Genomic DNA, 13,120 nt, shown 5'->3' with positions numbered 1-13,120 from the left:
CCCGGCACAGAGTTCGTGGGGGGACGGGGGCTGATGGGAGCCCACGGCGGGACAAAACATTCCTGGGTGTCACCGCAACACCAAACCCCCCGGGGCGCTCGGATGCCAAGGCTCGAGCCCCTCTGTTCGAGCCCATCGGGTGCTAAAGTGTTCATCGCCCGTGTGGCTGTAGGAATAGCTGCTCTTGTACTGGTACTGTTCCAGATTTTCACCCAGATGGTCATAGTATCATCATGGAATCACAGGATGGTTTGGGATGGGCAGGGACACCTTCCACTATCCCAGGTTGCTCCAAGCCCTGTCCAGCCTGGCCTTGGACACCGGCAGGGACGGGGCAGCCACAGCTTCTGTGGGCAACCTGTGCCGTCGGCAGCGCGATCAACACCTGTAATTCACAGTGAAATAGTACGAAAAAAGTTACGGCATTAACTCCTGTGCAGAGAAGCCTGATTTACACATTCAGAATTCCTTCCAAGGAGAGATTATGTTGAGACACCTGACCCTGACGTAAATGTCAGATCACTGACATTTTGTGGTAGGCTCAATACAAAACAATAAGGTATTACATAATGGACAAATGGACAAATTACTTATTATGATACCTTTAATTTGTCCCTGTAAGACAAACTGCTCATTAAAAAAAAAATAGACACACGAAGCCAGTGGCTGAAATAAGCGGTTTGCAGTGTGTCGGAGTAGAGCAAATAACTCTGAAACTCTGTATGATCTCTTATTTCCTAAGAGCCTTAATTCCCCAAATAATCTGAATAAAACAAATACGCTTTATGATTCGCCAGATCACCCTATGGTAATAGGCTGTTTCGAGGACGCGACTAAAAGGAAAAAGTTAAATTTAATAATTAATATTCCCTAGTTCAGCTATGAAAGCAGCTGCAAAATGCAGTGTATCGCCCTACGGTCACGTGCAGTGGAAATTTCCTGGCACCACAATACCTCTGGCAGCAGAGGGGAGCAGCTTCCACAGCCTTCTTTCCATCGAGGAGGGAGGGACCTCTGCTGTGACAGCTGGTGGCAAGAAAAGTGCACCTCAATCTTCTCCTTGCTGCCAATCATTTTTTTTTTTGGTCCCTGCATCCATCATACCTCAGAGGAAAGCTGAGAAAAAAATACCACTTTTTAAATGTATCAAGTGTTTCATTAAAGACTGGTTTTTTGGTGTTTCTCTTTTATGTGAGTCTTTTAGCTTAATTCAGCAGTCCTTAATTGCAGTTACAGTTCCGTGGGCTAAAAAGCTGTTGTTTTGTTTTGCTGTCTCTCTGAAATGTACATTGACAGTATTAGATCACAGCTAATAACAGATGCTCTAGTTTTTAATATTAAGGCATGTCCACTTTGTAACATTATTGTTAAAACAAGGGAAGTGGAGGGTAATTTGAGAGCAGCTTAGTGATGCTCGCTGTTATTGTATCAGGAAATGCTGTGGCAGCATTGGCTTGTTGTCTTTGTGACAGAAATCGCTCCTATGATGACATTTGGGTATTCTATTTTAAGCTTGAGGCAACTCACTGAGTTAATCACAGTTAAGCAAGGTTACCTGTATGTGCAGAATTAAGCCTGGTTTCGGGAGACAGACTATTATTGATTTGAAGCTAAGTAAATACAAGAATTGAAATATCAGAACTCGTGAACAGGAGAAAGTCACGGCAAGAAGTGATATTACGGAGGTTAATTTCCCTTTTATTATGTTGTACTTTCGAGGCAATTTTCATCTAACATGTGCAAATGCAAACACAGCACAGTCCTTGGCATGAGCGGGAAGATAAGCTTTGTCACGTTCCTTTCACAGATGAGTAAACCTCGTGTACGGAGCTCGAGGATGAGAGAAAAACATCCGTGTGACAAGGAGGATTGCTACGCGTAGCGCCGAGGTGGTTCGGTAAGATACACACGTACACAAGCACTTTTGTACATTTAAAAACTTAGCCGTGAAAGTCTTAAGGACATCCCAGCTCCAGGGGGAGTGCTGTATCTATGCTGCTGGTTCTGCTCCTCCTGGTGTTTACCTTCACTCATAAAGCGATGAAATCATACTATAAATAGAGGGCAAAGTCCACTCTCAAACACTAGCGGGTAAAGTCTCCTGTTTGACATGACAATAAAGCGTGGAGCAACAGGGGGTTTTGGTTCCTTTAGAGCTCCTCTGCAGTAAAACCGTGCTCTCCACCGCCTGAATCACTCACCACCCTGCTATCAACAGCACAAAAGAAAAACACTGCGAGTCCCATGACCTCACTAAACCTTTCGGGCGAGGGGTCAGCAGCGAAATCTCTCTCTCTCTTTAACCCCTCAGCAGCTGCTGCCGGGGCTTCTCCTGCTCTGCGCCCACATTCCCCGCAGGTACCCGGGGACAGCAGGGGGACGCGGGTGTCCCTCAGCCCCTTCGGCCGAGCCGAACCCCGCGGAGAGCGCGCTCCTCGCGTCCCGGAGGTGCACACCCGCGACACTGTCAGCCCTGCCCGCTCCCCCCGTGCGGTGTCCCCGGCGGGGCGGGGCGGCCGTGCCGTGCCGGGGCGGGGCCGGGCGGACAATAGGGACACTCGGCGGGGACGCCGCGGTGAGTGGCCGGCGCGGCGGGGCCGGGGACCCCCGGGACCCCCCCTTCTCCCGACGCCCGCCCTGCGGTCCCGCGGCGCCGGGACGAGGTGAGCGGCGGGGTCCCGGCGGGAGAGGGGCGGAGGAGGAGCGGGAGAACCCGAGTTTACGGGGCAGAGCCGGGCTGCGGTGCCGGGCTGGCGCTGCGGGACCCGCCGCCTCCCTCACCTGCTCTCCGCGGTGTCCCGGGACGGTCCCGCGCAGGCGGCACCTCCGCCGGCTCCGGCGCAGCAGCATCTTCGGGAGGAGGAGCAGGAGGGATGGACGTGGTTTAACAAACCAGGGCGGCGGTGCCGGGAGGAGCGCCCTGTCCCGGCTGCTCCCTGTCCGGGCTGCCCTCTGTGCCCGCCGCTCCCGTGTGCCCTCCCGGAGGATGCTCGGGCAGGACCCGTGTGCTCCGCGCTGTGCTCGGCGCGAGTGTCGAGCGCGGTACGTGTGCTTTCACTCTTCAGCAAAGCAGGAAATAAGCCTCAAAATAAGCCCGCGGTGCACAGCACAGTGCGCGCCGCTGCTAAAACGTCTAAAAGTGTTCCCGAGTAACTCGGTTTTTCCCCGCCCGTGTGCGGGGTGTTGGTAGCGGGAGCGATGTGCGGCAGCAGGGATGGGGACAGACACTGGATACTGCACACAGCGCTGTAGGGCAGTGTACCCTCAGTAATGTTTAAATCATTTCACAAGGAGTGGTTTCAGCAGCGTGGTGAGTCCTGTGATTAAGCAGATTTGTAGGTGTTTAAATGGAAAGTGAGTGTTAGCCTGAGCCTGCTTCCCTAGGCCGTGTGCGTAACAAGAAGACAGAGTGGGCTTCGTTATCACTCTCTGTCACAGGTACATGGACAAAGTTATTTTGAGTTAACTTATTTTGGGTATATTAAATTATCTCTTTTCATCTGATGCGTGTCAGTTGAATGGGAGTTAGCACTGAGTATAACGAAGAAAAAAAATCAATGTTTATTCAAGGTGTTTGATCTCTTCTGCTGTCAGAATGTCACCACTGAGGAGACTATCTCTGAAAGAAGAAATTCAACAAAATTTCTTGCTTTACCTGTTTGGTAGGTGTCTGTCTTAGCTCTTTTTAAGGATTTTTATATCAATAGGCCATTGACTGTAAGAGTGGACTGAGAAGAATTGAGTGCACTCAGCTTCTGCAGGGCCAAAGCAAGAACTGGTGGGAGTAGAATAATAACTCTGAGCTTGATGCTGAGGTTACCAAAGGGAGTAGTTTAACCCCTCCTAACGCAGTGTAAATCTGAAATGAAACTGGGAAGCCAAATGCTAAAATTAAAGCTTACATGAGTAGGGGCTACAAATCTGCAAGGAGAAAATGAGTGAAAAACACATTGTGTCCAAAGAAATACAGTGGTGTATTGGGGCAGGATGAGTTCTGTGCATAAAACCTTTGTTTGCTCCTCACAGTCAGTTCTGTACATTTGATCTGTTTAATAAAAGACCCTATTTTTATTGTGAGTTGCAATGTCTTCAAGAGGTAGAGAATATACCTTACCTATTTTATTATGAAAAAACCCCAAACACTAAAACATTGTAGGTGAACTAGGATTTTAAGTCATAACTTTGTAGTGCCGTAATTTATAATAATATAATAAATTTATAATTTAACTGAAACAGTGTTTGTAAAACCGTTACTACCAAAATTCTACCAATACAGGGAGCCTAAGTAAAACTGAGAACAGTGTGGCATTTTAATTCTGTATAGTGATGTGCAGAACAGGAATGACAGCACAAATAGTGAGTTAAATTTGAGTTCTTACGCTTACAGTTATGCTGTTCTTACATCTCTCATCTTCCCAGTCCAGCAGCAATAACTGGGGTTTCAGAGGCACCCAATGAATGTCAATAGATGACTCCATACATTGTCATACTCACCTCCTACAACTTGGCTGTGCAATTCAATGCTTCTTCATTATAAAAGAATCTCGACCTTTTGGTGGGACTGAGGAGTGCAAAGGGCAGATGATGTTTTGAAAGGGAAATGTAAATGTTAGAGCAGGAGCTTTCTGACTTAATCTAAACCTTAGCTCTTTGTAAACAAATAGAACAAAGGTGATATCCCTGAGATAGGTGGTGCTGTCACAAAACAAAAATCTGAATGTGGCAGAGTGTGTGTGAGGTTTTGGTTGTTTGTTTGTTTTTTTAACAGAAATAGTTTCAGTTTGGTATCCATATTTTTCCCTTCAGTGTTCTCAGTTCTTCCCATAAAACCTCTTGGGTAATTAATGTTTTCATCTTGCTAAAAGCAGACACCTCTCATTTCTTGTTTATTTAGAAGCTGTAGAAATGGGTTTGTGAGCACTGAAGGAATCAGTGGACTCTTCAAGGAAAGTGATACTTTGTAGGCTTATCAAATCATGGCTTTTTAATGTGGACATAACTGTACTGCCTGCTTTTTAAGGTGGAGATCTCTTGTTGTCCAGAGTCATGTATTAACTGGCACGGTACAGTGGTGCACAGACAACATGCAAATGCTGGTGATGCATAGAAATCTTGAGGGATTCTCGAAGTCTTGACTCAGAACCAGGGCCCCTTAAACATTTTCAGCAGAGACTGAAATACAGAATACCTGTACAAGCTCTTTACTTTAAAAGGTTCCCTCAGTTATGCGTTTCTTTTGCTACCGAGGTCACAGAACTTGCTTAAGGAATACTTCTTTTTTTCAGTTTAAATCTAATCAAATGCTTAATCCCTATCCTGTTTTGAGGTGAGAGAACCTGTGTTAAATTCCCAGTGAAGGCATGTTATCATCACTAACTTACTGAGCATAAAACCAGAAATGAAGGAAAATGTAAGAAGCAGAATGTGTATTTTTTAGATTTACAGAAGTGTGCCTTTAATGGCTGTTTGAGGCAATATTAACAAGTGTTTTGTGTAAACAGTCTCCAAGGTCATTGATGTTAAGCTGACTGAGAACACGGTTTGAGACAAAGAATTAATTTATCTTTGCTCCTTGACCTGATACTGATTTAAGAGTTAATCCAGCAACCTGGGTTAACCAATCTGCACTGTTAAAAAACGAGTAGCAATGACTTCACCTCTCATCTTTCCACGAGAAACTGAGGTTGCTGATGGCATATTCATATTCCTGGTTCTCTGAAACCTGAACTGGCTCTTAATCTTTGCTGGTTTTATCAAAGGCTCGCCCTTGTAAAACGGCATTAGAGATTTGTATTCGCAGCAGGGAGGATGATGTCATGTTTTGGAAGAGTTGGCTATGGATTGGAGGTATATATGCAAACAACCAAGCCTCTGTTTGTTTTTCATTTCAATTTGGTTTGCATGGGCAGCTGGGAGAATCTGAAACAGTTTGAGATGTGCTTTGGTACCTCGGGGGTAAACGGTGAGGGTCCTGCCTGGAAATCTGTATTTATGTAGGTGGGCACTGGGAACCTTGAGCCCGAATATTGGAATTAGATTATTACTTTTTCCGTTATCATAACCAGTTTTAAAACATGCTAAACCACACATTGTAATTGTTGTTAGCTTTACGGTGTCACGTCTGCAGAAAATGTGTAAGATTGTATGTCTGAGACATGAAGTGCACAGAGACTGTACTACAGATGTCATAAACTACATAAAGATAATACATTCACTGTAATTAATGCATTCAGTGCATTATACTGAAGTATTATTGTGCCTGTCTTAAAAACAATTAACACAGCAAATCTAAAGTAGATTTCTGACTAAAAGTAAATTTCAGATCCTTCTGTTTTCCCCCACTCACCGGCTGGCATGCCTTGTTTAGCAACATGTTCTTTTTTCAAGAAGATTTTCTGTTCTCTTTTGCTAGGTAAAAAAAAAAAAGAAACAACCCACAAATACAAAAACTCTGCCTGTGCAAAGTAAACACAGCGTAAACATAATCTTTCCACCGAGGATGCTTCATTATTCAGTCATAATTGTGTTCATAAACTGCCACAATATCCATCATATAATTAGCCACTTAGAGGGCTGCTTTTTAAAATTTGGATATAGGATAGTCAGCAGAATATTAGGTATGTATTTAAGCTTGAAATGCATTATTTATTCTGCTGAAGGCAGAAAGAAAGCAAGTGCAAGATGGGTGGTAGAAGATTAACACATCCTGCTTTGGGGAACCAGGAGAGCCTGTGGAGTGTCATATTTGCTCCTCTGCACAGGTCCAGATCTGAAGAACAGAACAGGTCCATATTAATGGAGCTTTTACGTCCATTTCTACATTATACCCGTACACCTAAATTTTAAAAACGATGACACAGATCAGTAAATGGCCTCAAGGCCAAGAAGGTAATTGCTGAGCTTTGAGACTAAATTAGAGCCATCTTGTACTTCTTTAAGAGAGTAGCCCTGCCAGACTGCCTTTGCCTCAACACTGTCCATCCCATAAAATACACTGTAACTCCCCTCTTTTTTGGATGGGCAAAGCCAGCACCCCGGGCTGCAGCTGAGCTGTGGGGAGCACGACCCAACAGCTCTGACAGTTTCTTTTTTAGCCCGTGGGAGGAAGGTATTATCACGGTAACAGGTGTGAGGTGGCATATGCTGCACTTCGGGCTTTTGTTGTGGTGTTGTATGGTTTGTTTACATGTCTGAGTCCTGTGGTGCCTTGACTTATTATAGGTCTTTTTCAGAGCACAGTTTTCATCTCACACAGATATAGACGTTTCTGTTGTGTGGCCCCGTGAATGTGAAACCAGCATCTAGTCTAGAAATGAAGAAGCCAAAAAAAAAAAAAGGAGAAAAAGAAGATACCTTTTTTTAGTGGTTTTTTTTCTCTTCTTTTTCCCTCACTACATGGTTGTGAAAGCTAAAAATAGTTAGTATACATGTGCAGTAGACAGCTGACTTTTTATGCTTGGCCTTTCTACATTTTATCCACTTGTTCTACTAGGTAACTTTTAAAGACTTTATAAGCTGTGAGGAAACACGAGTGCATTTCCATTTGTTTGAGTCTCCCGGTGGTACCCACAGGCCAAAGGAATACCCCACTAACATACCTGGATGTTTGCTTTGTCTGCCTGGTGTCTGAGTGAGCACTTCACACCCCCGGGATCCTCCAAACCTTGCTCTGCCATTCCCAAATTTCTTGAGCTCTGGTGGAGTTCTCAAATCAGGGGCTGCCCTGGTTCAGAGCTACAGAGTCCTTGGGGAGACTGAGTATCTGGAAATCAGGAATGCACAAAGTTCCTCTATGAACCCTTTTTTTTTCCCGATTTTTTTTTTTTTGGGGGGGGCTGAGGAGAGAGACACAGGAATACATAAAGGAAGATCTTAAAACAGGACACAGCATCTTTTGAAACAAGTATAGCACCTGAAAAGACTTTTTAAAAAAAAGATTATCTGAATGAAATAAGCCTTTTAACTCACCTGTAAAATATGTTCAGAGAGGTGCTCCCTTGGAGGAAAGGACTGCACTATTTCCCCTCAGAAACAGAGCTGGGTCCCACAACTCCCTCACAGCAGTTGCAGTAAAATTCAGAACACCTGACCCCAGCACTGCTGGGGTTTTCAGAACTCTGAATGTATTTAAAATCCTAGATTATAAACATCTTTGTAAGGAAAGCAGAAATGCTGTGAAACAGAAGGAAAAAACCCAGAAGATTAAACTACAAACTGTATGACACATAACATCTACCCAGCTGAAACTAGTCTGTAGCTGCTTTTCCCTCACCACATTAATCATCACTAAGAAGATCCTACTCTTTAAACCAAGTATATTTTCATTTATCTAGTATCGCATTTCTGTGAGTTTGCTCATGCAGTAATATATACACTTTAATTATGAATAACTTTGCTTTGTGGAAAATGTAAATTTCGTCTAAATACTGAGAGAAGATCAAGGCTCCCTCGGGACACAAAGGCCTTAACCTCATCCCCAGTGTAAAATTTAGAGGGTTTACAAGGCTGCAGAAACGTGGCAAACCAAATCCATATCCAGGGGACATTACTTTTTGCTTGGTTCAGTTTCATTTCTAAGAGAATATTTCACGTTGAGTTTTATTAATTTGACCTGCTGGGAGTGTGCTTAAAAGGAGAAAGGAATCCAGCCAGAGGAAATCCCCTTCGTTGCTGTCTGAGATCACACCATCAACAAAGGGCATCAGTTCTGTAAGGACAGAGCTGGGAAGCAAAGGAACCATCCAAAACCCTGGGCAAAACCAATGCCAGATAAAACCAGGGCATCTCCTAAAGACTGTAGTTAAGCTCATCATCAGGCACCCTCAGGACAACAGGCAGAGCCAGCAAATATCCAAGGGGCAGGAGTGTTACCTGCCCGAGGCTGTGTGTGGTTTGAAATAATCCCCTCCTCAACTCTGATGTTGTTTCCCTTGATGAACCAAATAAAACATTCCTGACGACTACAAAAACATCAGCCCCTCTCCAAGCTCTGCTCTCTCAGTGTTTTCCAAATAACTTCCCCACTGTACCAGGAGGCAGCTCCACTGATTTCAGTGGTTCCCTCTGTCCACTCCTCTCTGTGGAAAGCTCTTAATGGGTTTAAATCTTCATTAGATTTATTTCTGTGGTGAGTTGCTTGTAATTTCCGTGGTGGTGGCCTCCAGCTGAGGAAGGTGTGTAAACTTGGGCCTAAATTAAAGACTTAGGAAAACCTGTTCAAGTTTGTTTTAGATACTTTGCTGCCTGGGGATCTCCATGGGTTAGAGTTGATTTAATGCCAGGCAGGTTGTTGCAATCAGTGTAGGAAAGCATCTTGTGCTAAGTGAAACTACTGAGAAACTATACTTGACTACACTAGCTATATTTATCGAGATTTTCCAATTTTTAGGTTGTTTTGGGCCAGTATATAAAGCAGTAGCCATCTAAATGCTGCGTGTTTGAATTGCTGAACATCTGTTGGGTCACTGAAACTTTCCTTTGACTGCTCTCAAAATAGTTAATATTAGCAACACTCGTGTTCTGACTGGAGGAGTAAAAAGAGCAACTTTAAGAGCACTTTAAAGATTAATTTCCATCTAAGCTGGGAAGACCTTACGTAACAAGAAGCCACAAGGTTGTCTGTCATGACTCTCTGCAGAGCAAGATGCCTCAAATAAGGAGAACCCCCGGGCACTTTGTCCTCTCCAGCCACCCCGGTGGAGCACCAGAAGAGGAGACCTACAGCAACCTCCAGACAATCCCAGACACCACAGAGCAAATGGAGTTTGATATCAGGTATCACCACATCAATGCTCCTCCTGTCCTCCCCCCAGCACGGAGGGCCAGACTTTCCAGGAGACTTTGCTAAGCCAAATAATCGCAGTGGGTGCTGCTGGGGACGGGAGAGATGCAAGTGTAGATAACCTGTAGTGCAGTGCAAAGTGTCTGTGAGGCTTTTAATCTTGCACAGGGACACAGATGTGGCTCTTCATTGGAAACCCACCTGTTATAACAAGCAGCTGAAAGGCCATTTTTACATAATTCTCCAGGCGCCGCTCACAGCAAGCTGGTGCTGCTGCTTTGGGTTTGGCTTAATCCCATACGTGCATTTTTTTCCAGCTGAAGAGTCAGGGGCTGCCTTTCTCCCCCGTCTGTGAAAATTCCTTTCTGTGGGTGGTTTTTGTTTTGGGTTGGTCTTTTTTTTTTTTTTTTTCAGCTGATGGACTGACCAGACCAAGCCCAAGTTTTTTTAAGCAGATCTGTAGAATTAAGCTCTTAAGCCCAGTTGACTATTCAGCAGATCTCACACAAGCAGATCTCAGCAGAAATGCAAGTTAAAATAAAAATGTATATTCCTATTATTTGTGTACCAAAATAAACACAAAAACCCGTGCCTGAGAGAAGCTAAATCTAACTGGAGATTTTCATCAGGAAGGCATAACCAGTTTTTGGCATCAAAATGTTGCCACAGATGTTGTTTTCGGGTTTCTCTGTGCCCCAGAACCCCCCCTAAAAGCCTTTAGGTTTTGGTCAGTTCATACCAGGGTACCACCCAATAGCTGGAGACCCAGACTGCATTATGGAAATCACTGTTGGATGACAGAGGCAACATTTTTGTGAGATGAAATATTTTGAGAGGTTCTAAGTGAAGGCTGTTTGAATATTTTGACTCGGGGGGGGGGAAGGGGTGAAAGAAAAAGCAACCCTAGGCCAGAATTCCATTGTCTTATATAAAGAAATGAGACACTTAAAAAAATCAACACTTTTTTTTCAAAAGTGCCAAATATGCAGCTTTTTAAGAAAACATCAAGGCACTTCTTTCTGCATATAAACGTGGGCGTGAGATGCTTAAATCAATAAAACCATAAATAACGTGGGGGAAAAAAAAAAAAGCAACTCAAACCTTAACATTTCCCTTTTACATGCCCAGCTGTTGGGGGAGTAACTGTACCTGACACTTGCAGAGTGCTTTTAAGGACTTGCTGTCGCAGAATCCTCCTCTAACGTGCCCATCTTGCAGCTCAGCGACTCAGGTTGGCCGCCAGCTGGCCCTGATCGGGGATGAATTTAACAGGAGGTACCACAGGAGCTTAGAAGATACACTGCTTCACCTGGCACGACTGTAAGTCACCTTATTGGCAGATCCTTCTAAAAACCAGGTTAGGTAACCAAAAATTGGTGTTCCTGTACGCAAAATAAAAAAAAAAAATAAAATTATAGCTAGTGCTGCTGCCTCGTACAGAGTGTAAGGAAGGAAAACAGGCGCTGCAGCTTGTTTTACAGGGAAAAGCTTTAGCATGTAAATTGTTACCACGGACTGCAGCCACTTAAAGTCACCACTTAATCACTTAATTCAGAAAGCAAATTACCTTTAGCTTTCGGAGGTCTGCACCCTAAATATTTAGAGAAATATACACCCTAAATATTTATAGAAATATGCAGGTACACTTGAGACTTTCAGGAAGGAACATATTGGAGGTTTTTGTTTGGGTGTGAGGTTTTTTTTGGGGGGTGGTGGTGGTTGTGTGGGTTGTTTGGGGTTTTTTGGGGGCTTTTTGGGGTTTGGGTTTTTTTTCTGGTTGATTTTTTTTTTTGGTTGTTTTTTTTTTCTTGGTTGCTTTTTTCAATTTTCTAAACTTCGGTGTTTTCTTTGCCAGTTTTTAGAATGAATTTTCCATCCCCACGCTTTCTTTTTTTGTTGTTTCGTTTTCTTTCAATCCTCAGGGTTGCTATCAGTGTTTTCCAGACGTTGAATGTTATTAGAAGTGTTATAAGAAGCTCTGGGAACATTTTGAGCAGTAACTGGGCGAAGCGGATCCTTGGCTGTGGAAGCTGGGTATGGTCTCCCCCTCTTCTCCCAAACTTTTGTTGACAAGGAAGTAACAGCAACACTTCAAAGGGAATTAAGTGTCAATGAGTAAAGGATATAATGCAGCTCTAGGTTGGGGTTTATTCCTTGGTGCCCTGTTTTTTCCCATTAGGCTGGAATTTCTCATTTATTGCCAGGGTGTGCTGCTCAAATCCCACACAGCTCCAGGGATTCCTGGCAGAGGGAAGGCATCTCCCACTGGAAAATGCTGTGAGGGTCTATCCCAGGGGAGATAAGCAGTGCCTGCTGCCAGCAGTGTTCACCCTGGAGGAGAGAGGAAGGGTCTTTGCAGCTGGATTTGACACTTGTTGCCTTTTTTGCACCGTCTTTTTGCTGCTTGTTATCCCTAATTCCTGCCTCCCTTCTCCCACCAGGTTCCCAGGCTTCCTTTCAGGTGTGTCTGCCAGAAGCTGGTGCCTGCAGCCCTGCTGGTCGCTGCCTTTTGGTGGGCCCTGAATTGTGGACTGTAGAGTGAACACAGGGAATTACAACAGGAGGTCATTGCTGGACTCTGACCAACATCATCAACACCCCGGTGGTGGCAGCTGGTTTGTTTTTCAAATGTACACAAAAATCTCTTTAATATTTAAAAACCTAGGCTAGTGCTGGGTCACTGCTGTTTCATTCTTTTTTAAAGATTTAGAAATGTTTAAAATAAGGAGGTTGTTGCTGGATAACTGCCTGACTTGCTAGTTTTGAAATGTGACTCCAGGCGATTACAAAGTCTGTCTTTTTTTTGGTGTGTGTGTGTTTGTTTTAATGCAATATAAAGTGTCTATTTCATATAAATGAGTTTGTTAAAGAGAACCTGGATTTGAGGAAGACTGAAGGCATGCTGGACATCCTTTCAATTTTAACACTGTAAAAGCAAGAGTAAAGATTTAAACCATGATACTTTTTTTTAAAAATTAAATTGTTGCTTCAAACCTTCTGCAGTGTTGTCCACTTTATTTTCCAAGACACATTAATGGCAATATCTTGTCCTGTACTTTTTGCTGTCTAAGACTACAGGCAGGCTGTGTTTGATTCTTGTGTAGTAGACACTTACAGACTCTCAGTGAGAGAAAAACGAAAGTGCATCTCTGTGGTTTGGGTATTCCCCTCAGCACAGGGGATTCCTGCTGCTTGCCCAGCCAAGCAACTACTACAGTCAGTGCATTTTTGAGACAGGAAAATGCAGTATTTAATGGATTTGTGATCGAAGCACTCACCTGAGAGGCTGGCATTTCAAGTCCCTGCTCTAAATCAGACAGGGAATTTCAACCCCTCTTT

The 13,120-nt window shown here is 44.0% G+C and overlaps 1 protein-coding gene across 5 annotated transcripts; it reads left to right on the top strand.

Annotated features, from left to right (window-relative positions):
- Positions 1-33: 33 nt before the first annotated feature.
- Positions 34-12,760, top strand: LOC127463258 (uncharacterized). 5 transcript variants are annotated; one of them, XM_051772494.1, is made up of 5 exons: positions 34-192; positions 9,638-9,774; positions 11,000-11,101; positions 11,704-11,815; positions 12,223-12,760. In XM_051772494.1, exons 1-5 carry the CDS (start codon positions 34-36, stop codon positions 12,316-12,318), a joined length of 606 nt encoding a protein of 201 aa, XP_051628454.1. In that variant the 3' UTR covers positions 12,319-12,760. The 5 variants fall into 5 exon arrangements, with proteins under 5 accessions (XP_051628454.1, XP_051628458.1, XP_051628457.1 ...); XM_051772497.1 differs by lacking the exon at positions 34-192 and adding an exon at positions 2,547-2,575; XM_051772496.1 differs by lacking the exon at positions 34-192 and adding an exon at positions 2,552-2,663.
- The last annotated feature ends 360 nt before the right edge of the window (positions 12,761-13,120 follow it).

The sequence above is a fragment of the Manacus candei genome, unplaced genomic scaffold (assembly GCF_025592945.1).
Source record: "Manacus candei isolate 608988 ecotype Guabito, Panama unplaced genomic scaffold, ASM2559294v1 h1tg000153l, whole genome shotgun sequence".
NCBI classification, from domain to species: Eukaryota; Metazoa; Chordata; class Aves; order Passeriformes; family Pipridae; genus Manacus; species Manacus candei.
Note: the sequence above shows the minus strand (reverse complement) of the source record. Positions and strands in the feature narration are given on the sequence as shown.

Coding starts and splice junctions, on each gene's coding strand:
- LOC127463258 (XM_051772494.1), top strand. CDS start 34: ATGGGAGCCCACGGCGGGACAAAACATTCCTGGGTGTCACCGCAACAC. Junction 193..9,637: donor GAATAGCTGCTCTTGTACTG/GTACTGTTCCAG, acceptor GACTCTCTGCAG/AGCAAGATGCCTCAAATAAG. Junction 11,816..12,222: donor TCCTTGGCTGTGGAAGCTGG/GTATGGTCTCCC, acceptor TTCTCCCACCAG/GTTCCCAGGCTTCCTTTCAG.